This window comes from Pristiophorus japonicus, chromosome 15 (genome assembly GCF_044704955.1).
Source record: "Pristiophorus japonicus isolate sPriJap1 chromosome 15, sPriJap1.hap1, whole genome shotgun sequence".
NCBI classification, from domain to species: domain Eukaryota; kingdom Metazoa; phylum Chordata; class Chondrichthyes; family Pristiophoridae; genus Pristiophorus; species Pristiophorus japonicus.
In genome coordinates, this window is record NC_091991.1 from 84,185,244 (window position 1) to 84,210,729 (window position 25,486).

Here is a 25,486-nt window from a genome sequence, read left to right on the forward strand (position 1 = left end):
TCCGTTAAATGAGGCTCACACTCTTGAGCAGCTTTTGCCTTCCAGCGCATTTTAAATGCCCGGCCCTTGGTGCCCGATTGTCCGTCACCTTGTGTCTGGTCCGTACAGTGTGAACAGCAGCCCTCATTATCTGCTTAATTACCAGATCAATCATTCCGGCCTGTCTTCCCGTCAGCAGCCTAACTTAACATATCGAATAGCTGTGTCTTGAAAACCAATAGCTTGCCATCAAGGAGCGTTGGCAACCATACCTGTATTGAACATTTCCCTAACCTGGTTCAACTGTTGGCGCAAATCAACTTGTAATTCACCAGCTCTTCGACAACAATAAGTATTTCCAGTTATTTGTGTAATCGCCCCCTCACCCACAGCAAAGGCAACTGAAAATAGTTGTGTTTCAAATTCACAATATATTGGCTTATCCAAAACTTCACATAGAGAAAAAAAAAGTAAGGATTTGCCGGTTTGACAATGGGAGTTTTTCTTCTGTCAGAACGATTAGAACTGGCACGCACCCAACCTCAGACAGCGAGCATCATAAATTCCTTCAGTCCTTCTTTGCCTCTACGTTTCTGGGGTTTGTCTCGTTTATTCTTTCAACTCTTTTCTCTCCCCATTCATTTCTCAGTCTTGTGCCCCCCCCCCCTCCCTCCCATTTTTCTCCTCTTGTAGTATTTTATTTACTAGTTTGATTTGCCCGTCTTTCTTTTCACTTTCTGCCTCTATCTTTCCATCTTCTGCGACCCGATCAAGCCGCCATGTGAGAAGGGACTGTCAGTGTGTGGCAAGAGCGAGTAGGCCAGAGGACAGACATGGAGACCGTTTCTATATTTTCACCTCATTAGGCTAATCAGCGGAGCCTCATTAAGCACCAATCACGTGGACCTCTTCCACAAAAGGCGTGGCCCATTGACAATCCCAGGCGGTTAGAAAGACAACAAAAGTAAAATAATTTCAGCTGAAATATCAGCCCAATACCAAAAGGCTGATTCCAAGCTTTCAAAAGGCAAATATGTTCAGAGTAGGAAAGGATGTGACAAGTCTTGATTTCCAGTGAGGCTCATTTATTGTTTAGGAGTAAAAGAAAGGAAAGTTTAGAGGAGCACTTAAAATAAATAAAATTAAAACAAGACAGGCTGCAATTGAGAGAGGGAGGTTAGAGGCTATTGAGGAATCACACGAGATGGCTTTTTCTTGTATTCCATCCAGAAGCTCGAGAAAGTATTGAAAGAGCCGTCACAGATATGGGAGCATATTCAAATTTTGGACAGAATTTGGCTTTATAGGGGATGAAGTGTGGTACAGTGTATAAATGTTTTTGTGACTGGATGTTTCCAGTGGGGTTCCGCAGGGCTCAGTACTGGGACCCTTGCTTTTTATGGTATATATCAACGATTTAGATTTGAATATAGGGAGTATGATTAAGAAGTTTGCAGACGACACTAAAATTGGCCTGTGTGGTTGATAATGAAGAGGAAAGTCATGAGCTGCAGGAGGACATTCTTGCTGTTGGGGGGGGTGCAGCGAGGGTTCACCGGACTGATTCCCGGGATGACAGGACTGACCTATCAAGAAAGACTGGATCGACTGGGCTTGTATTCACTGGAGTTCAGAGGAATGAGAGGGGATCTCATAGAAACGTTTAAAATTCTGATGGGTTTGGACGGGTTGGATGCGGGAGGAGTGTTCCCGGTGTTGGGGGGGTCCGGAGCCAGGGGTCGCGGTCTGGGGATAAGGGGTAAGCCATTTAGGACCGAGATGAGGAGGAACTTCTTCACCCAGAGAGTGGTGAACCTGTGGAATTCTCTACCACAGAAAGTTATTGAGGCCAATTCACTAAATATATTCAAAAAGGAGTTAGATGTAGTCCTTACTACTAAGGGGATCAAGGGGTATGGTGAGAAAGCAGGAATGGGGTACTGAAGTTGCATGTTCAGCCATGAACTCATTGAATGGCGGTGCAGGCTAGAAGGGCCGAATGGCCTGCTCCTGCACCTATTTTTCTATATCACTCTACTGGTCAGGTGGGCAGAGCATTGGCAAATGGAACTTAATTCAGAGAAGTGTGAGGTGATGCACTTTGGGAGGGCTAATAAGGAAAGGGTATACACATTAAGCGGTAGGCCACTTAATAGTATAGATGAACAAAGGGACCTTGGAGTGCTTGTCCACAGATCCCTGAAAGTAACAGGCCAGGTGGAAAAGGTGGTTAAGAAGCCATACGGAATGCCTTTATTGGCCGAGGCATAGAATATAAGAGCAAGGAGGTTATGCTTAAATTGTATAATACTTTGGTTAGGCCACAACTGGAGTATTGCGTGCAGTTCTAGTCGTCATATTATAAGAAGGACGTGATTGCATAAGAGAGGGTGCAGAGGAGATTTACTAGGATGCTGCCTGGAATGGAGAATCTTAGTTATGAGGACAGATTGGATAGGCTGGGTTTGTTCTCATTGGAACAGAGGAGTTTGAGAGACCTCATTGAGGTGTATAAAATATTGAGGGGCCTGGACATAATGGATAGCAAGGGTCTATTTCCATTGGTGGAGGGATCTATTACGAGGGGGCATAGTTTTAAGGTGGTTGGTGGAAGGTTTAGAGGAGATTTGAGGGGGGGGGTTCTTTATGCAGAGGGTTGTGGGGATCTGGAACTTGCTGCCTGGAAGAGTGGTAGATGTAGAAACCCTCACCACAGTTAAGAGATGGTTGGATGGACACTTAAAATGCAGTAACCTGCAGGGTTACGGACCTAGAGCTGGTAATTGGAATTAGACTGGTTGACCTTTTGTTGGATGCGCAGATATAATGGTAAGTACTACAGGGAATAGAATACGGACAGGGTGATCTTCTGGACTAGTTTTGCTCGCCTGGATGGGTCGGAGAGGAATTTTCCCAGAATTTTTCTCCCTAAATTGGCCTAGGGTTTTATCTGGTTTTTGCCTCTCCCAGGAGATCACATAGCTCCGGTTGGGGTGGAGTGTAGAATGTTTCAGTATAAGGGGTGTCGCAGTTGTGGTGAGGCGGATTGGTTGGGCTGGGTGCTCTTTGCCTTTCCATTATTGTTCATAGGTTTATATGTAACCTTTAGGGCTGCTGACCAAGGGCCGTGCGGCTCTTTGTCGGCCGGCATGGACACGATGGGCCGGAATGGCCTCCTTCTGCGCTGTAAATTTCTATGTTTCTATATTTAGGTGGTGTGTTAAATTGTTTTATTTTGCTCTCTTACAGTTGCAGCAGTGTCGATAGGAATGAACTGTGAACTTAACAAAATACCACCACTGCTAGTGGCAACGGAAAGCTTAATTGGAAAGATGGACGAAAAATGGGATGTGATTCTTTTAGGCGACATGTTTTATGCCGATGAACTTTCTGCTGATCTTCACGATTGGCTGACAGAATACAAGAGGTTTCACGGGTCCGAGATTCTGATTGGGGATCCTGGAAGAGCACAGTTCACAGGTTACATTGCACAGAACTTGTTGCAGAAGGTCATAGAGTATGAGCTTCCCGAGACTACCAAGAAGGAGAATTATGGATTGACCTCAAGCACTGTCTGGAGATTTTTGTCATAGGACACAACTGGGATAGTACTGGGCGTTTCCTGTCAGGCATGGTAATTCTGACTGACTTTAGCCTAGCAAAGACCTGGAATTGAAACTGGAAGCTTCAAATCTGTAACATGCTGTCACAGCAGTGGCTTCCTCGAGTTCTATGGTAGGGCAGTCTATGGTCTTTCTTTTCTGATGCCAACCCACAAATTACAAATTTATTGCGGCAAGATTGAACTCATGAGTTGCAAGTTGCTCGCTGAGTACCAAAACCACTACACTACTGTGTCCTTCCTGGCATTTAAAAACAAATTACTATTCAGTTGAACGCAATAGTTTTTTTTGTTATCAAGCAGACACTTAAATTCATTTGTACCAATATTTATTTGTACATCACAGCAAAACATAATAATAGGGATGGTACTAATATATCACACACAACCAAGTGCTACACTGCATATATACAAAAATTCTATCCTGTACTCAGTGAGTGAATTGAATCAAAAGAAACATTTAATTGATAATTACCTGGTCACATAAATTTCACTGCAAATTGCTCAGAACAGTTGTTGCTATTGTGTGGAAATTACAGAACATTAGTTGTTAATTGAATAAAGTACATTTAGTAGACGGTCCACGTCACTTGTTTCATTTGGTTGGGGCCGACTAACTGTTGCAGAGCTTCTCTTGAACGATCTATCAAAATAGAAAAAAAGCATAGCCAAGTTGAAGAGAACATTTATCAGAGTTTTATTCCTTTCCCGAATTCTCTTCTCTTAAAGACACCAAGTCTTGATGATTCAACAGCTGCCAGTAGGCCTCTCGTACCTCGCATAAGGAGCCATTATTCACATGAGCCTATGCTGTGAGTGCTGGCGGGGTTTGTCGATCTTGGGAGGCATCGCAGACGTACTCGATCATGTTTTTGCCCCAGAGTGCTTTAAAGTCAGCCAGGTTTCCCACTCCTGATTGCTACCCAATGACAGTAGCTAGAAAGTACGCTTGTGAATGCGTGATCATAAGAACATAAGATTTTGGTGCAGGAGTAGGCCCCTCGAGCCTGCTCCGCCATTTAATACGATCATGGCTGATCTGATCATGGACTCAGGTCCACTTCCCTGCCCGCTCCCCATAACCCCTTATTGGTTAAGAAACTATCTATCTGTCTTAAATTTATTCAATGTCCCAGCTTCCACAGCTCTCTGAGGCCGCGAATCCCACAGATTTACAACCCTCAGAGAAGAAATTCCTCCTCATCTCAGTTGAGAACAGGCTGTGATATCCCCATGGTAGATTATCCGATTAGCGCTCGCTCACACATCAAGAATAACCATTTGGCAAGAGGTTCACAGGCAACACAGCCGTGTCCCATCCTGTCTTTATACCCTGACCTCCATACATACGATTTCCAGCAGGGAGTGCGGATAGAAACCTGGAGGGGACACCACGGTTGATTTTCCCTTCCCTTGCCCTGAGGTGCTGAGGCCTACCGTGCCTACACCTGAGGTCACCCAGCTCAGCACAGACCAGGGCCTGGAACTTAACTGCACAGCTCAGTACCGTGCAGGATGTGGCATGTCCCCACTAAACCCTTGAATCCTTATTTCTTATTTCATTTTGAGTTTACAACAGCAGCAAAATTGAATACACAAGTCAGAAGGGTTGATCCTGCAAGCTGACTCACCTGTGATAAGTGGGCAACCATGGAAAAGTAGAATGAAAATGTGAGGACAGAAAATGAGTACACTTTCCACTGCTTCATCAGTTAGGCTCACACATCGGTCCATATGAATTTCCTAAAGAAAAGGCATTTGATGTTAAAACTACTTAGGAACGATGAAGTCCTATTACAAAAGACTGACTTGCATTCATATAGCATCTGGTCATTTCCCCAGCAACATCTCAAAGCATTTCACATATAATGAATTATTTTGAGATGCAATGGTTATTGTTATATAGACATATGCAACAGCCATTTTTGCACAAAGCATGATTTAAAAACAGCAATGAGATGAATAATCAGATTTTGTGGTTTCTCTTTTTGGTGGTTTTGTCATGAGAGGAATGTTGGCCAAAGAAAATGTCCTGTTCTTCAAATAGTTCATGGGTATCCATCTGAACCACAGTATCAGGAGGACAGCACTTCTGTTTAACATCTCATCTGAAGGATGGCACCTCTGACAATGTAGCACCCCAACATTTGTGACTCAGCAAGAAAACTGTTAAGCAGACATTAAACAAAACAGCAATGTGTTATGTATCACCATCTACATTCCCCAAATCAGTCAAGCAAGCACAAACATCTTATGGTAGTAAAGGTTTTTCAGTACCTTTTCTTACAAACAGGAATTACAAAGTTCATATTTTCAAATGAAACAATGGCGCTTTCTCCTGTTCACTCGGGTTCAGGAAGGGCAGAAATTCCAACTTCACCGTTGGTGGTGAGCTCGGTCTGTTTTTGACGGTGATTGTGGCAAATTTGACACCACAATTGTAAGGTTGCACTTACATATGGTTCACCTTACTCCCAGAAAAAACAGATGCTTTTCATATCAGGAGGACCTAAACAATAACAACATGGCTGAAACCTAGATTCAAATCACTATCTTACAAAAAGAGCTGGGTACAATTCAGATGACATAAACTGCAGAAAAGGTACAATGGATGACATGATTCAGAGCTTTAAAATATTGGAAGGAGTGCCGCTCCTCCCTCTCTCGCCCCGCTTCTCCCTCTCACTCCCTCCCCTCCCCATGTCTCCCTTTGGTGTTGGTCACCTTTTGCGGGTTTTCATAGTTGGCATGTCTGAGGTGACCAAGCTTGTGTCTTAAAACCCTGAAGAGAGGAAAAGATAGATTGAGGGAGTGAAGGAATTTAAGTTCCAGGTGCTGGGGAAGAATGAGTTAGAGTAGGAGATAGCATAATGCAGCTTCTTTTCAACACAGGGTGAAGAGTATGGAGGACGGGGCATTCGCACCATAAGAGATAGGAGCAGGAAAGTTCCAAGCAGCAATGTCAACAGTAGTATTGATAGAACAAAAATAAGGTTGACTGCATTTTTGAGTAATTATGGCTAGTTCAATCGCAACACAGGATTGCTGTAAAGCAATATTCTACACAGTCTTTCAACCCATAGTTGTCAAATGTAGGAGAGAACCCGGATATGGACAAGACTCAAACAGGGACCAGAGTTCAGGAATAGTACAGCAAAACTTACTTTTAAATTATGGGAACACACGCCATTCACCAATCCAATAACGCCAGCATCTGAAACCTGATGGGGTTAAAGAGAGTAAAGATTATCAAACAGGTATCAAAATAAACCTGAGAAATGTGACTGAAAACTAATTGCTGTTAATAGTTTATTCATCTTCAAATTTCTTTAGGCCGACTGCTTTTGATTTGCATGTCCGCATGTGCTTCTATATAGCTTATTAGACTGCTTCTGTATGCTCTTGCTTACAATGCCCTTTTGTGGTGCATGGTAATTTTATTACTGCATAAATCAATCTCTATTGTGGTTCTCACTGTCATTAAATGTGAATGATCACTGAATTTTTTTCTGCTCTTTCTGAATGCACCGAATCCTTATTGGGTACAGTTCCACTGGCAGCAGTCACCCTCCAGTGCATTAACTCAGTTGCCATTATTTGTGTGTGAGCTTTGACATCTTTTGAGAATTGGCAGACTTTTTGACTGCAGTGTGAGAGAAGAAGTTATCACAGCCAAACCCAGTACTGTTCTCAAATGATGTCCACACAAGCACTTTTCAGCATTGGGCACAAATCAGAAGTGAGAACGCTTGTCGAATTTTTATCTCCCCCTTATCCAAGGACCCCAGGGCAATTTGTAGCATCCCGATCACTGCTCAACTCCGATCTGCTAACTCTATTTTGAGACAAAGGATTGAACATGGGACCTCTGCTGGTTTGTTTGGCTCAGCAACTCTATTGATAAATTTGTTGAGTCACTGGCCGATCCAATATCCCAATTTCAAACCCATTAAAATGTCATAATATATATATAAATCTATTGATAGTAGAAATCTTGCATTGAGCACGGAACATCCTGTTTGTCAAACTCACTTCCTGTGTGACAATTTTGTCATGCATAAGTATTACTCAGAGCTGCCAACTCTGGTTTCACCATATGTCCGTTCGACTCCAACAGTCCCACCCCCATGCTCCTGCTATTGGTCACCTGACCCGCCCATCCTCGCGTGTCGCCGCCTTCCCTCGGGCAATTGGAAAGTGAACAGACTCAACGCCATGTGATTCGATGATGCTTGACTGTCAGCCAAACAGCCTTTTTTCTCCATCTACGATATTTTTATAACTAATGAACAAAAGTGTCAAACATGGAAAAAACCCCACAATTTTGTTTTAATACCCCATGATTTTTCTTCTGGGGTTGCTCGCAGCAGTATCCGCTGTAAAGTATTTGCTTCACGGGTTCTTTGCTTAAGAATTCATAGCAACACATTGCTAAACCTTTGCTAGCTCTTAATAGCAATTACACATTACCAGTTCTTCCACCAGGCTCACGGTCACCTGCCTCATCGTGGATCCCCTGAACTCAACTATTGAGTCTTGTGAACATCACATATCTGACTAAGCCACTCACAATTCAACAGCTCTACAACTATTTTGTGAGCATACATGACATCCGGGAGATTAATCTTTAATTCCTGGACAGTCCAGACCAATCCTGGAGTGTTGGCAAACCTAGTATTATTTTTAAGGAGGTATACTTACCAGTATACTTACCTTCAGCCCTCCCAATGCTGATGCTCCTCCAAGCTCCATCTCGCAAATCCATTTCTCTCGGTGATGATGCAGGTAAATTTGGAATTATATTTTATTCCCTGAGCCAAGTAAAGTATATTTAAATGTAACTTTATTGGATTTTATGTTTATTGCAACTGAATATTATATTTACTTTGCCCAAATTTTATTTTATTTAATCCATCTACTTGTTGGTCCCCCATCATGCATGTCTAAAACAGAAAAAAATGCATTTATATAGCGCCTTTCAGGACCTAGGACGTCCCAAAGTGCTTCACAGCCAAAGAAGTACTTTTCCAGTCAAGTAGGGAAATAGCAAGCTGCCATCTGGTGTCTCCAGTCCACTCGCCTGCTTCCAATGCTAGCATGATCCAGACTGTCCTGTGACCCCCGACCTCCTTGGCTCCACTCTCTGGCTGTCCACTTGCTGGCCCACCCTCTAACCATCCTGTTTCTCTATGTAGCTCACTCTCCGCTTTTTCCCCCAGTAAAGATTCACTCGTATAGACCAATGCATCACCAATGCCTAACCATCAGGACTGTCTTCTTTGTACACTACTCAATTGACACAAAATATGCTGTATACTTACAGTATGCAATTAATCAAAAGATTGCAACCATAGCAGCCAAATGGACCAATTTGGAAAAGAATGAAGTATTAACATTTATGCAGAGTTGAACCCTCTACTAGTATCACAAGGCTGAGGGGGTGAGGGGGGGGGGGTGCGGGAGCAAGGCTCTATGACATGTCTTATCAGCAATTAAGATTTTTTTTAAAAAAAGCATATACCAGGGATATATGAAACTCAATTAAATTTGAGAATTTATACATGTTTGCTGAAAATCCCTTAGCTTTCCTTGTGCAAATATCAATACCGCAGCTATGTCCAATTTGGGTCACTCCGTTTCAGACTACAATGTCACAGTTGTGTTTAAAACAGAAAGAAAGAATTGATATTTCTAAAGTGCCTTTCATGATCTCAGAAGCGCTTCACATAGTCACTGTTGATGGCCGGATAATCTGTTTTTTGTGATATAATATGTTTTAGAATCAACCACTGGACTCTTCCAGTTGAATCTATATAGCATAGTAAAATGTTCTAAAGCGCTTCACAGGAGCGTTATCAAACATAATTTGACGCAGAGTCATATAGAGATACTAGTACAGGTGACCAAAAGCTTGGTCAAAGAGGTTTGTTTGAAGGAGCATCTTAAAGGAGGAGAGGTAGAGAGGTAGGTTTAGGGTGGGAATTGTAGAGCTTGGGGCCTAGGCAGCTAAAAGCATGGCTGCCAATCGTGGAGCGATTAAAATCAGGGATGCACAAGAGGCCAGAATTGGAGTGGCATAGAGATCGCGGTGGGTTGTAGGGCTGGAGGAGGTAACAGAGATCTCAGAGGGGCAAGGCCGTGGAGAGATTTGAACACAAGCTTAAGAATTATAAAATCTTTTGTTGTCAGCTCTTGCCAGTTTCCTCCTTCCAGCGTAGCTGCTGTTCCCATTGAAAGAACTCAACATACAGGCTGCAAAGTTACAACTTTCCTTTCAATGAATTTCAGAACACAGCTTTAACCGTTTCACAGCAAGTTTTTCCATAAAGGTGTACGACCATGGAGCTTATGGACGCACGCTACTTTCTGCTATATTGCTGTTACAAGTTTTGGAACTGCTTTAAATATTCAGATCGTGGTGATGATCACTCCCGGAGCCTGGGGTCAGACAGTAGGACCAGACAGTAGGATTCCCTTGTGATCAGAATTTGTCGTTGTGCGTTTTGCAGGTCGCTTTCCCAATCTTTTTGAAGTTGGACTGGTAAACAGTTAATGAGATGTTGAGCTGTTTTATTGTAGACAGCAAATGATTGACAGATATAATCAGTTCTCACCCAGATTAAACTAACTACAGAACCCGACTCCAGAACAAGAAAATAAAAAAACATACACCACACTAGCCTCAATAGTGGGCTCACAACTTTTCCATGATCTGCAGCCAGATTCTGACCAGCTGTGAGCTTCAAATGAATGAGTTTTCCTTCTCTCGGTCAGATTTACTCCCCAGACCCAGCTGGCTGACTCACTCCCCATTTTTCCCTTTGTCCTTCTTTCTCTGCGTTCTCAGCCAATGGGAGGGATATCCCCCTGACTCCTTCCCTGATCAGTGATTCGCCAGTATGCCTGCCAATAAAAGTGGATCTCTCTCCTCTCCCTTTGGGATGTCGGATTAAAGAAACCATCTTCTGCTATACTCAAAAATGGACAGGACCCATCCTGCCTTAATGAATCTAGGATGAGTCAACTAACACCAGTTTTCTCTATTTGAGATGGACTGTGAGCCGTGACATTCCACAAACTGGCTTATCTAGCTTTAATACACATTTTCAATGTCCACTGCCTGTGATTTTTTAAAAACCTGTGCGAATTCACTTTGTTTTAAAACACAATTAAATATTACTCCTTCCCAAATCATTTCCATTATCTCGACATTAGATACGTCCAGGAACGGACTGGGGTGGGTGGGGGGGGCGGGGGGTGTACAGATGGGGCAGTCGCCCGGAACCCAAGTCTAGAGTGGGGCCCATACAGGATGGGATTAAGGGTAAAGGTAAACAGTATTGACAGAAATGACGTAGCAAGAGCAGAGCGAAGCCGCGAGGGCTCAGGCGCATGTTATTCTTGACTTGATGTAAACAGACTCTAGAGATGCATGCTACACACAAATCGGGGGTGAAAAAAAGGAAAGAGCACCAGCTACGTGAGGAGCAAAAGCGACGAGAAGTAGCTAAACTGCTTAAACTAGATCATTTTTGCCAACTAAAGACTCAAGATGATGAAAATGAAGGCCAAGGTGACACTGTGCAGTCAACTTCAACAACGAAACCACTAGTGGCACCAGAGTTGGCCCAGTTGGAGCTCCAAGTCCAAAAAGTTGAAGATGAAAACCAACTGGTGCATAACGAGCTGAAAGAGGTGCAACTTACGAGTGACATTGGGCTGTGGGGAGACAATATCTCAGAAGACATGCAAAACCACTAGATTGCAAAATGTAGTGAGGACTGCCGAAACTGCAATGAAAGACTTCCAAAACTCCGACGCGATTCATGCCACGGAAGGTTGTCGCCGATACTGCTCGAAGTAGTTCTTCACATGTGTGCACCCGCTGACGGTGTGGAGTGAACGTGACTCTGTTATTCACCTTCAAACGATAGAGTATACTGCTTTGCTTTCAAGGTCACAGCACGAACGAGTAATCACTTTACTCATGGATTTAATGACTGGTAGCATGGAGATAGGAGGATTTCACCTCATGAAAACAGCCACCAGCATAGAGAAGCCATGGTAGTAATGTGCACTAGACAAGCAGGCACTGGTTGTGTGGATGGTCATATTGTCTTCCAGTTTGAAAATTAATGGCAGTACTGGCGCAAGGTGCTAGAGCGGGCTGTCTGTGTGATAACGTTTCTCTGTGAACAAGGTCTTTCATTGCGAGGCAGAGACAAAATCGTTGGGTCTCCAAGTAATGGTAATTATCTGGGTGTGTTGGAGCTTCTCACAAACTATGATGCATTTCTTGCTGAACACATCAAGCAGTTCGCCAACAAAGGCAAGGGGCATACTTCATACTTGTCTTCCACCACTTGTGAAGAACTGATTAGTCTGATGGGTGGCAAAGTACTCGAGACGATTATCTAGGAATTGAAATCAGCGAAGTTCTATTCAATATCTGTTGATTCAATGCCAGATGTCACACACTCAGATCAGCTGACATTTGTCGTCCGCTATGTTCTACCGACTGGTCCCGATGAAAGGTTCCTAGAGTTCTTGCCGATAATCAGTCACACAGGACAAGAAATAATACCGGCCTTTCTGGAGAACAGGATCGACATACAATCTTATGATAATGCTTCAAATATGAGTGGGAAATACATTGGTGTCCAAATTATCAAAGAGCAATGCCCATACGCGACGTTTATACCATGCGCAGCACACTCACTCAACCTTGTGGGGAAAAACAATGCTGAATGCAGCCCAGTGATCGTCAGATTTTTTGACATTGTACACTTTTCTCTCTGCATCGACGTATCGCTGGCGACTGCTTTATGAATAACTAAAGCCTTTAGGGCTGTCTGTCGTCAAACAGCTTTCTGCTACTCGATGGTCAGCAAGGTATTGAAGCAATGTCAGGTCTGTTCAAAGGTTACACTCCCATATGCAAATTGTTGGAATCCCTGGCAACTGACCCGAAATAAAGCTCAGTTGATCCTTGACAAACTGGATTCAGCTATTCTCATTGTTATTTGGAACACAGTCTTGAAGCGCTTTCACCTGACCAATCTCTTGCCTCAAGAGACGGCTCGAATCTGAATGTCATGGTGTCCTTACTAGAGTCCCATGTCGATTTTGTCAAGACCCAGCTAACAGAGTTTGAGGACTTTGAAGACCTAGGGATTAAACTGTGTGCCCACGAGTAAAATTCAGCTCAGAAGCGCGTCCGGGTACGCAACCGCCGCTATGACAATGGAGATGCTGAAAACACTGTGCTGTCACCAAAGGAGAAATTCAAAACGGAAGTGTTCCTTGTCATCATTGATCATAATCAGTACCTTGAAACACCGCCTTGAAGCATACAAGGAAATCATCTGTAAGTTTGGATTCCTGTCCAAGCTAGCCGCTCTCTCGACTCATGAGATCAAGCAAGCCGCAGCAAATCTTGCCCGCTCCTATCCCAAAGATCTGGAACCTATGATTGAAAGTTAATTCATCCAGTTTTCTAGCTAGGTGACATCCTCAACAGAGCTTCAAACCTCAATTTGTGTCAAACAAACTATGTCACCAGAGCTGAGAATGTACCAATTCCTCCATACACACGCCCTCACCCAAATCTTTTCTAACATTGAAATAGCTCTTTAGATGGATCTGTCGATGATGGTATCAAATTGCAGTGGTAAGCAGTCCTTCTCGAAACTAAAACACATCAAGGATGAGGCCAGGAACTGAATGAGACAAGATCTACTTAATAGTCTTTCAATCATGAGCATCAAGAGCGAAGTATTGAGAGGACTTGACTTCTCGAAAATCATTGATGAGTTTAGCCGACAAAAATCTAGGAAAAGGCCAATGTGTTTGTTGCCTCTATGGAGAAAATGGAATGCAAATGACAAATGATGGCCCTCCAAACAAATTGTGCTGTCTTGTTCTAAATTGTTGTCATTGTCAATTTAGTTTCAAAATGTAAGGATTTTTAAAATTAAAGCATTGTTGTTTACTGTTTATACAAGGTTTCATCAAGTTATCAGTTTGATTGTTTGGAAACATAATAAAATATTAAATGAGTGTCGTCATAGTATCAATGGGAACATAACCAGAGATGTCGACCACACCTGACGTGATGCAAACTCAGTATAGTGCCCTGTGACTTAGCTCACTAATGTCAGATTTACTGCAGGATGTGAATGAGAGTCGGGGGCCCATGGCTGGGGTACTGCCTGAGGCATCCATCCCTGGATACATCATTAGAAACAGATTAATTTTCTTGAATTCCAAGATCATACAATACCTGTGGCAAAAGCTGCAACTGGCCTCAGCACCCCCGGGCTAAATGTTGGGAGGGGTGCAGAAAGAGGGGATCTCAGTCTAGTTAATGTTTATGAAGATCAGGTCAGAACAGGATCAAGTTCAGTTGTGATGTCTCACCCACAGTCAAATAGCCTGTTGATACTAACCGTCTAGGCTCACACACGGATTAGGGCGAACTCCCAGAGGGCTGCCAGTGCCCATAGAACCACATCCCAACAACAGTCAGCAGCTTTACAGTGTGCGGGTGGGGGGTGGGGAAGAGAAGGAAAAAAATGAAAGTTGAGAAACACAGAGCAGTACATGTTGAACGTCCCTTATCCGGGACCCTCAGGACCTGGCCTGTTCTGGATAAAAGATTTTTCCGGACGAGAGGAGGTCACATTAAATTGGATGGTACAGGTACTGAGCAAAGGGGATATCGGGGCTGGCTGGGCGGGGGCGGTGGATTACGGGGTCAGACCAGCGATTGCGGGAGTCGGCAGCGAGGAAGGACTTCAATTTGTTCATGTCAGAGTTCTGCGCATGAGCCACCCAGTGGCAGGGAATGGTTCTGGATGAGGGAAGTTCAATCTGTATTTTTAAAAAAGCTCACTAACCACAATTTGTTGCTCAGTGATGTAATTTCTATTACTTAGTGGCATTCCTGGGAAACTGGCTAAAACTAGCAATGAAGCAGACAGTGGTGGACTCATGATTGCTTGAATGTCTCAGACACAGAAATGGATCTTCCACCTGAAACTTTCAAATTACTACGGTGTTTGAAGAAGGTTACGTAAACTAGATCAGACCTAAAGTACTTGGATGTGCACTTGAAATGGCGTAACCTATAGGGCTATGGACCAAGAGCTGGAAAGTGGGATTAGGCTGGATAGCTCTTTGTCGGCCGCGCGGACACGATGGGCCGAAATGGCCTCCTTCCGTGCTGTAAATTTCTATGATTCTATCTCAGTTTTGGAGACCCATTGTAACCATTACCTCATTAGTTCCACTAGTTCCAACTGTAGCTAGTTCCACAGAGTCATTGCCAGGTTGGTGAGCATCTGTCCATAAATGTGGGCAAGGGGCTAACGGCAAATGGGTGCAGTCTATCTCGGGTGTAGCCTGTGAGTCCTCCATTTCTCCTCGTCCCAAAAATACTTAAGTAAAAGGGGAATTTCCATTCTAATATCATGGACATACTAATAAAATGGTAGTGCCAGAGCACTTAGCACAATTTCTCCACAACTGCTAGGTGAAAACAGGAAAGAACAAGTGGGATAAAGGCTCAGAAATAGTCTCAAAGAGCTGCCACAAATCCTGCAATAAAAATTTTGAAACACATCCTCAACTCTGCTGAGAACCAGGAATCAAATTCCGGACACCCTGTACGATTTCAGATTAACATTTTTATTCATTATAATAGATTGTCAAACTGAAGCGCGTGTTACAGCTTGATCGAGAGAGAGAGAGAGAGAGAGAGAGAGAGTGGTGCTGGGTTTCCTGGGACATCCTAATTATTTTGTTTGCAAAAGGCAAAGTTATTGTTTGACAGCACATTTTATTCTAGTATTTGCTTTTGCTGGACTTATTTATCTTGAAGTATTCCAGAAGGTTATTATTTTTAAGAGGCATATGTGTTGATATCATAATAGGAATGGTCAAAATGTACATCAGAACAAACACATCTCACAACAGAGGATCTTCAATTGAAAACTGCTGCTTGTGGAGAAATTAAGGGAGATTTGTAAACATGTTTGTAACTTCTGGCTACTATATTTCCTAATTACAAAGATGTCAGTTTGAAACAAAAAATGACCCATGTGTAGAAGGTGAAGAGCTGTTTTTGATGAGCTAGAATCAAGTTACCTGACTGCCACAAGCAGCAGCTATTTTTATACAATGCTAATAATGTAAGTAAAATGCCCCAATGTGCTTCACTGGTGCTAAATCTGGAAAGGAGAGATTAAGAAGGGTCTTACAGGATAGAAATGGAGAGGCAGTATAGTAACTAATGTCTAACCCCTCACTTTCTCCCCATCTGAAGTTGCTGACTCATCCTTTAGTACGGTTCCACATGCATCAGTCACTTTCTGATAACTCACCCTAGCTGTACCAGTTTGAGTCCAGGCAGTGACTATTGTACAAGTAATCAGGATAGGAAGGGGAAAATGGGGAGATAAAAGGGGAAATAAAACCTCCAAAACATGATGTGATCGTCAGGAAATAGCAACATAAAAATCAAGACAAAACTTTTATTACAAAAACAAAATACTGTGGATGCTGGAATCTGAAATAAAAAAACAGAAAATGATGGAAATCTCAGCGGGTCAGGCAGCACCTGTGGAGAGAAAGCAGAGTTAACGTTTCAGGTCTGTGTCCCAGGGTTCTCACCACAGATGCTGCCTGACCTGCTGAGATTTCCGGCATTTTCTGTTTTTATTTCAAAACTTTAATTAGTTCATTCAGCAATAAAACAGATTGTGTTCAACCCTACAGGCCTAGAGAAACTGACTGCAGGGGGTATTTATCCAGAACAGTGACCCAATATAAAGTAGTGACTGCAGTATATTTTATTCCTGCTAAGTTACACTTTATACATTAAAATAAAACATTTTAATTTGTAAGTAGGGCCTTTAACTTCACTTGGTGAGGTAACTGCACCATGTAGGTATCTATTCATTACTTTTCTTTGCCTTCAATTAAGGAACATGTTATGAATTTTATTCCTCTAAGGCGTTATATTGTTTTGAAGTGGTTTAGTGGAATATTGATTTGTTAAATGATGATCTAGTAAGTGAACTTTATTCACCACACTATCAAATTAAATGGTTGCAGACTAACAAATGATTGACGAGGAATCTCAGATGGCTCAGCAGGTTACTACAGGAACCATAACAAGCAGGAAGGTCCCTGGGTCTCTACCGAGTCAGTGGGAGTGCCAGAGAGGTGCTACAATTGGCCCGAGCACCTCAGAGTTAGGGAGGGCAACAACTGCCCAAGGATCTGCTACTGATTGCCATCCAGTGACCCCTGCAGAAACTGCATGTACAGCGAACATTGGGTGATAGTAGGTTCAGGCTTGGCTAGACTGATCAGCCACCTCCCCCCACATGGTTGAATATCCAGTTAATGGCCACCATCTAGGATCACACGTGGAGGAATGGCTATTTGACAAAGTACTGGAGGACACCCAGCACCCATGGAACGAACTATATGCCGATAAGAAGCCAATGTCTTTGGGAAAGAAGGGGGAGAGAGAAATCAGCAACACTGTACATTTTAACTGTGGAGCAAATAAGTACAAATATAATTTAATACAGTATGAGATCAAATAAGCCATTCAATTGCCCTCTGTGGCTCAGTGCATAATTGCATTAGTGCACACCCGATATTCAATTCTCCTGAGATAGCCAATTTCAGCTGAGGCCCAATGACAGGCTTTGATATCCCTGGACTGGAGAGCAGAATTCCTGATCGCCATCCCATTACTCCTGTGTGAAAGGAGCTGCATGGGCAGCAACGGGCACAGTTGTAATGGCTGAACTGCCCGCTGGCATATGCTGTGCAGGGACCTACAGCTGGATTTTTGCCGATTTTGCGAGCGGGGTTTCGCCGCGAATTGACCTTCTGCGACGAAAACCCGGTCGGCGGGATCTTCGGGTACCTCTTTGTTGCGGCGCCTCCACGTACCGGCGGGGAGAGGTGCGCCGACGTGAAACGACATGCAATGCCACGGATTGCGTTACCGTCATACTTTCAGCACTCTCCCAACCATAACGCCACGCCCAGAATACCGACAGGGTCAAACCTGTCGGTGCAGCTCTATCAGCAGCAGTAAGTATGAAGACCTGCAAAAAGGTAAGTTAAAGTTATTATTTTTTATTATTTTTCAGCGATTTTTTGAATGTTTTGAGAATGTTTTTTGCAATTTCTTGTGTGTTTTCCCCTCCCTCCCAAGGCCTCTCACATGCTACCGGCCTTGGACTAAAGATGCCGAAACTCGCGATTTGTGCCGCGAATCCTCATGCAATGCCGACTTTACCGCAAACATAAAGGCCGAAAGTTAGGCTTAAAAACGGTGGCACAGAGACTGTTTTCGCCAAAAAACGAAAATCTAGCCCAAAGAGTAGTCACGTGGACCAGGTACTTGGGGACTATGTGGAACTAAACCAAAGCATCTCACCATCTGCAGGACAGGAAGTGCCAGAGGGTAAAAAGCAGAAGATAGATCGACAGTGAAAGCCATATTCAGACTGTACCTTGGTAGCTGAAAAATCGACGCTGTGCAAAAACTTGCAGTTCTTCCCCAATGCGTGTAAACTGGCATCTGTAATGGCCAAGCAGCCACTAATGTTCACTATTTGCAGCAGTCTACATCGTTGTGCGAGGGCTACAATCCCTTCATCCGAAACATTCCGGCATCTTCCGAGACACACTTCCGACAAGTGGGGACAGGACGAAGCAATAACCTTTAACCCTGCGGGAAGCCACACAATCAGAGGTTCGTATTTCAGAGCGGCATCACATTAATAACTCAGTGAACAGTCGCAAGTCATTCAATTTACAAGCTTCACAAAATGTCAAACCACTACACAATAAGTTTTTGCATAGTCTGTATTATAATTCATAGGAAGGTTTCATTTCTTTTGGTTGCTACTTGCGAGGAGGTGAGATGGGTAGAAGGCAGGAGCCCAGATGGAGCAGAGCACAGTTGGGGGGGCAGGCAGGTGGAGTGTATTAAGTACTCCGAGGGAGCAGAGCACGGTTGAGGAGGGGGGGGGGGGGGGTGAAGAAGGGGAAGCAGGCGGGTGAGAGTATCAGGAGCCCGGAGGGAGCAGAGGCTGGGCGGAGGGAGGAATGAGGAGCCCCGAGTGAACATAGTAATGGAGGCAGTGGAAATCAGGAGCCTGGACGAAATCCAGAAGTTAGGACACTGTCACTATTCACTTTTTAATGTGAAATGTGGCCCCCCACCCCACCCTCGACCCAATAAACCTGATAACAATCCATGACCCACAATGCTCCATCAGTCACTGCAACTCTATCCCAGTGTGTTTAGTTTGACGGAGTGATTAGCAATGGCACGGGTATTTCGAGTTTTCAATCAACCCGTGATGTCTTCCTTCTGTACATGTGTCGAGCCATCCAATGACATCACTCAGCGTATGCTAAAAAGGTACAGCTCCGCTGGTGACATCACTGGGAATGACGTAATCCTCACCTGTTCTCACTGAATCAAATGCGTCTCACTGAACCAACCTTGCAGCTCCAATAATATAAAATGGCTAATGCTGTGAATTTGTCAAATTCAGCCTCAGAGAAACGACTATAGCAGCCCGCATGATCATAGGTTCACATCTTTGAAGGGGCCCACAAAGTCAATTGTTGGATTGGCCTGGCGTGGAGGCCTCACTCCCCCAGCAGGCAGGAGTTTGTGGGAGTTTTTTGCAGATCATGCTGATGGTGTGCCATGCGTGACTCCAGGTTCACACAGGCACAAATTGGTGTCATACAACTCTCTAGAGAGTGAGACCAGGCTTACCAGACCTCAGTTACTTCATTCACTTGCTTGTCCATTTGGTTAGCCCTAAATCAGGGAACTAGATACTGTGCTGCTCCTGTGCCTGGCCACAGAATTAGTTTTGCGCCTCCTCACAGAAACTCCATGTTTCAACCTCTCCGATCAGGTTTCAGCCCTAATCAAAGTCAAAAGTGACCGTGACCGTGGTGTACTAGCCCTCCTCATCTTTATTTCAGTCACTTTCAAACACGGTTTAAAACGTAAAGGGACTGTGCATGGAAAAAAATCATTGGAGGGAAGACTGCTGGGGACCCTTAAGCACCCAGCAGAGAGAGCGGGACCCAAGGCGAGAGGCAGAGATAAAAGGAGCGGTATTCCGAGGCCCGAGATCAGCAGAGAGAGCGGAACCCAAGGCGAGAGGCAGAGATAAAAGGAGCGGTATTCCGAGGCCCGAGATCAGCAGAGAGAGGGGGACCCAAGGTGAGAGGCAGAGATAAAAGAAGCAGGGATCTACAAGAAATGTAACCAGCCTAAAAATGAACAAAACAGGCAAGAAGAGCATAGGAAAGAATAAAGTAAGGGAGGACATTGATGGCCAGGGAATAAATAAAGTTATAGAACAGGTGTGTAAAAAGATGGTTCAAAATAAAGTGAGAGGAATGGCTATTAAAAAATTAGTTAAACTGTCAGTACAGCAATGCACACAGTGTCCCTAATAAAACAGGGGAACTGGAGGCAATGATACGTTGCGAGGAACCATACATAGTAGGGATTACTGAGACGTGGCTACAGAAAAATCAGCACTGGGAATTAAACACTGCAGGGTATAACGTATTTAGAAAAGGTGGGGTGGGGGGGGGGGGGGAGGAAGAGAGGAGAAAGGGAGAGACTGTGAAGTAGCTGTACTTATTAGGGATAACATAGTGGCAGTAGAAAAAAAGTGACGGAGCTATCAGCAAGACAGAAATAGAATCCATGTGGATAGAGATAAAAGATAATAAAGGATCAATCACACTAATAGGGGCAGTCTATAGCCTAATCGTGGAAAGGAGGCAGAGGAAGAAATATGCAACAAAATTAAGGAAACGAGTAAAAAACATCGAATAATAATCATGGGGAATTTCAACTACCCCAATATTAATTGGCCAGAAGACGTAGGCAAAGGGAAAAGGGAATGCAGTTCCTACAATGTGTACAGGACTTCTTTCTAACCCAATATATAAGAAGCCCAACAAGGGAGGGTTCAATATTGGATCTAGTAATGGGGAAGGAACCAGAGCAGATAAGAGAACTAAAAATTGGGGAACATCTAGGCAATAGTGACTATAATATAATACGTTTTAAGAAAATAATTGAGAAGGGCATAAATATGACGAAGACCAGGGTAATAGATTGGAGAAAAGCCGATTTTGAGGGGCTGAGAATAGAACTGGAGAAAATAAAACAATATTGGCAAAAAATGATGTAGAACAGCAGTGGGAAACATTTAAAATGGTATTCAAAATGTAGGAAAAATATATTCCACTAAAAAGCAAAAACAAGCCAAACACTAATGAGACACCATGGGCGAGTAAAAGCCATAAGGGGAAAATTGAGGGAAAGGAAAGAGGCATACATTAAGTACATGGACAGCAGGGAGAGCATGACAAGAAAGAATACGAAGAGATTAGGAGAGAAGTCAAAAAAACAATTATGAGGCAAAGAGAAACTAAGAAATTAAATTATCAAGGAAGATAAAACAAAACAGTAAAATATTTTACAGACACATCAATAAAATGGGAAAGTCGGATGGGAATAGAGCCACTAAAGGATGGACTGGATAATATCACAGACAGGGATAGAGATGGCAGATACATTAAATAAATACTTTGCTTTAGTATTTACCAGGGAGCCAGAACAGGTAGATGGGACATTGGATAATGAAATCAGAAATGAGCTAATTGCATTTAAAATAAAAAGGAGAAATATTAAATAAACTAATCAAATTCAAAGAGGATAAAACCCCTGGTCCAGACAGATTACATCCACGCATTTTAAAAGAATCTAGGGAAGAGATAGCAGAGGCATTACTACACATATTTAATAATTCGCTGAAAAAAGGTGTAGTGCCAGAGGGCTGGCGGAGAGCTAACGTAATACCTGTATTCAAGAAGGGAGGGAGAACATGTCCATGGAATTACAGACCAGTCGGCTTAACATCGGTGGTAGGAAAAACAATGGAATCCCTACTAAAAGGAGAAAATAGAATATCTAGAAACCTAGAATATAATGAATAGTTCGCATGAATTTCAAAAGGGAAAGTCTTGCGTGACCAACCTCATTGAATTTTTTGAAGAGGTAAGAGAGAGTAGACAATGGTAATGTAGAAAATGTAATTTATCTAGATTTTCAAAAGGCCTTCGATAAGATACCAGAGAATAGAATAATGAATAAGGTTAGAGAATGCAGAGTCAGGAGACAAGTAGCAGAATGGATAACTAACTGGCTTCAAGTCAGAAAAGCAGAGTAAGGGTAAAAGATAGTTATTCACTGTGGCAGAAGGAGGGTAGTGGTGTTCCACAAGGATCAGTACTGGGACCACTGTTGTTCACAATTTATATGAACAATTTAGACTTTGGAATCAAAGACACAATTTCTAAATTTGCGGATGGCACCAAATCAATACTGAGAAGGACTGCAACAAATTACAAAAAGACACTAAGAAACTTGCAGAATGGACATATAATTGGCAAATGAATTTCAACAGAGATAAATGTGAGCTAAGAAAAATAAGGTGGTCACCTATTACTTGGAAAATACGAATCTAAGTGGGGTAGAAGAGCAAAGGGTTCTTGGAATATAGATACACAAATCACTGAAAGTTGCGCCAGATAAACAAGGCCATAAAATAAGCAAACCAAGCACTAGGGTTTATTTCTAGAGGGATAGAATTGAAAAGTGGAAAGTTATGGTAAACTTGTGTCAAACCTTGGTTAGACCACCCTTGGAGCACGGTGTACAATTCTGCTCATCATATTATAAAAAGGATATAGAGGCACTGGAGAGGGTCCAAAGCGATTTACAAGGATGATACCAGAAATGCCAGGGTATACACGTTGGGTCTCTTTTCTCTTGAAAAGAGAAGGCTGAGGGGTGACCTTTTAGAGGCCTTTAAAATTATGATAGAGTAGATACAGAGTGATTCCACTTGTGGGGAAGAGCAAAACTAGAGGCCATCAATACAAGATAATCACCAAGATATCAAATAGGGAATACAAAAGAAACTTATTTACCCAGAGAATGTGGATCTCGCTACTAGTAGAGGGGCCAAGTTTCGGCCTGAGTTGCTCCTGTTTTTTTGGAGAACTGGTTTAGAATGGAATATCTTAGAAATTGCAATTCGCAGCATTTAGTTTGCTCCAGTTCTAGTCAGTTAGAACAGTTTCAGTTTGGAACAGATTTTTTTTTTTCAAAAGGGGGCTTGTCCGGCAACTTACACCTGTTTTGAAAGTTTAGACAGTGAAAACTTACCCAAACTAACCTAGAATGGAGTAAGTGTAGATTTTTGTACGCTCAGAAAAACCTTGTCTACACTTGGAAAATCAGGCGTAGGTTACAAATCAGGCGTAGGGAATGGGGGGGGGGGGTTAAAAGGGAAGTTTACAAACATTAAACACTTCAGTTTTACAAATACAAATAATAAATGATAAATACATCAATAAATCAACCAATAAATCAATAAAAAAAATTCATTTTCTACTTACCGACTGCAGCACCGGGAGCCCTCCAACAGTGGGACGGGACCGGACCGGACCCCCGCCCCCGCAGTGTGTCTCTATCTCTGTCTGTCTGTGTGTGTGTCTCTCTCTCTCACTGTCTGTCTGTGTTTCTGACAGCGAGGGGAGGGGGATGAGGGGGGGGGGGGAAGAGAGGGGGGTGAGAGATGGGGGGGGGTTGGTGAGAGAGGGGGGGTGAGAGAGGGGGGGGGGTGAGAGACAGGGGGGTGAGAGACAGGGGGGTGGGGGGGGTGAGTGAGGGGGGTGGGGGGGGGTGGTGAGAGAGGGGGGGGGTGAGAGAGGGGAGGGGGTGAGAGAGGGGAGGGGGTGAGAGAGGGGAGGGGGTGAGAGAGGGGGAGGGTAGAGAGGGAGGGAGAGGGTAGAGAGGGAGGGGAAGGGTAGAGAGGGAGGGGGAGGGTAGAGAGGGAGGGGGAGGGTAGAGAGGGAGGGGGAGGGTCGAGAGGGAGGGGGAGGGTCGAGAGGGAGGGGGAGGGTAGAGAGGGAGGGGGAGGGTAGAGAGGGAGGGGGAGGGTAGAGAGGGAGGGGGAGGGTAGAGAGGGAGGGGGAGGGTAGAGAGGGAGGGGGAGAGGGGGAGGGTAGAGGGGAGGGGAGGGTAGAGAGGGAGGGTAGAGAGGGAGGGAGGGGAGAGGGGTGGAGGGGAGGGAGGAGCGGAGGGAGGAGCGGAGGGAGGAGGGGAGGGAAGAGGGGAGGGAAGAGGGGAGGGAAGAGGGGAGGGAAGAGGGGAGGGAAGAGGGGAGGGAGGGAGAGGGAAGAGGGGAGGGAGGGAGAGGGAAGAGGGGAGGGAGGGAGAGGGAAGAGGGGAGGGAGAGGGAGGGAAGAGGGAAGAGGGGAGGGAGAGGGAGGGAAGAGGGAAGGGAGAGGGAGGGAAGAGGGAAGGGAGGGGGAGGGAAGAGGGGAGGGAGGGGGAGGGAATGGGAGGGAAGAGGGGAGGGAGGGAAGAGGGGAGGGAGGGGGAGGGAAGAGGGGAGGGAGGGGGAGGGAAGAGGGGAGGGAGGGGGAGGGAAGAGGGGAGGGAGGGGGAGGGAAGAGGGGAGGGAGGGGAAGGGAAGAGGGGAGGGAGGGGGAGGGAAGAGGGGAGGGAGGGGGAGGGAAGAGGGAAAGAGGGGATGGAGGGGGGGAAGAGGGGAGGGAGGGGGGGGAAGAGGGGAGGGAGGGGGGGGAAGAGCGGAGGGAGGGGGGAAGAGCGGAGGGAAGGGCAGGGAAGAGGGGAGGGAGGGGCAGGGAAGAGGGTAGGGAGAGGGAGGGAAGAGGGGAGGGAGGAGGGTTGGAAGAGGGGAGGGAGGGGAGGAAGAGGGGAGGGAGGGGGGGAAGAGGAGAGGGAGGGGGGGAAGAGGAGAGGGAGGGGGGGAAGAGGAGAGGGAGGGGGGAAGAGGGGAGGGAGGGGGGAAGAGGGGAGGGAGGGGGGGAAGAGGGGAGGGAGGGGGAGGGAAGCGGGGAGGGAGGGGGAGGGAAGAGGTGAGTGAGGGGGAGGGAAGAGGGGAGCGAAGAGGGGAGGGAAGAGGAGGGGAGAGGGGAGGGAGGTGGAGGGGAAGGAGGGGAGGGAGGTGGAGGGGAAGGAGGAGGAGGGGAGGGAAGAGGGGAGGGAAGAGGGGAGGGAAGAGGGGAGGGAAGAGGGGAGGGAAGGGGAGGGAAGGGGGGAGGGAAGGGGGAAGAGGGGAGGGGGAAGGGGGGAAGAGGGAGGGGGGAGAGGGGAGAGGGGGCGGGAAGGGGGAGGGGGAGGGAAGAGGGGAGGGAGGGGGGGAAGGGGGAGGGAGGGGGAGGGAGGAGGGGAGGGGAGGGGAGGGGGAGGGAGGGGAGGGAAGAGGGAGGGAGGGGGAGGGAAGAGGGGAGGGAGGGGGAGGGAAGAGGGGAGGGGGGAGGGGGAGGAGGGGAGGGAGGGGAGGGAAGAGCGGAGTGAGGGGGAGGGAAGAGCGGAGTGAGGGGGAGGGAAGAGCGGAGGGAGGGGGAGGGAAGAGCGGAGGGAGGGGGAGGAAGAGCGGAGAGGGGAGGGAAGAGCGGAGGGAGGGGAGAGAAGAGGGGCGGGAGGGGAGGGAAGAGGGGAGGGAGGGGAGGGGGAGGGAAGGGAGGGAAGAGGGGAGGGAAGAGAAGAGGGGAGGAAGAGGGAGGGAAGAGGGGAGGGGGAGGGAAGAGGGGAGGGCGGGGGAGGGAAGAGGGAGGGCGGGGGAGGGAAGAGGGGAGGGCGGGGAGGGGAAGAGGGGAGGGCGGGGGAGTGAAGAAGGGAGGGAGGGGGAGGGAAGAGGGAGGGAGGGGGAGGGAAGGGGGAGGGAGGGGGAGGGAAGGGGGAGGGAGGGGGAGGGAAGGGGGGAG

General features: G+C 45.5%; 2 protein-coding genes across 4 annotated transcripts in view; one reads left to right on the plus strand and one right to left on the minus strand.

The window, feature by feature from the left end:
• etfbkmt (electron transfer flavoprotein subunit beta lysine methyltransferase) overlaps positions 1-3,572 on the plus strand; it is a 100,628-nt gene extending 97,056 nt beyond the window's left edge. The window contains exon 3 of the mRNA XM_070901723.1: positions 3,229-3,572. Within this exon, the coding sequence (XP_070757824.1) occupies positions 3,229-3,572 (344 nt within the window). The remainder of the gene's footprint in view (positions 1-3,228) is intronic.
• A 360-nt stretch (positions 3,573-3,932) lies between these two features.
• The window catches only part of amn1 (antagonist of mitotic exit network 1 homolog (S. cerevisiae)), a 34,168-nt gene continuing 12,614 nt past the window's right edge, over positions 3,933-25,486 (minus strand). For all 3 annotated transcript variants that reach the window (XM_070901687.1, XM_070901686.1, XM_070901688.1), the window contains exons 4-7: positions 18,142-18,359; positions 6,766-6,822; positions 5,233-5,344; positions 3,933-4,244 (exon numbers count right to left, since the gene is read on the minus strand). In XM_070901687.1, coding sequence (XP_070757788.1) covers positions 4,171-4,244; positions 5,233-5,344; positions 6,766-6,822; positions 18,142-18,359 — 461 coding nt within the window. In that variant the 3' untranslated portion in view covers positions 3,933-4,170. The remainder of the gene's footprint in view (positions 4,245-5,232; positions 5,345-6,765; positions 6,823-18,141; positions 18,360-25,486) is intronic.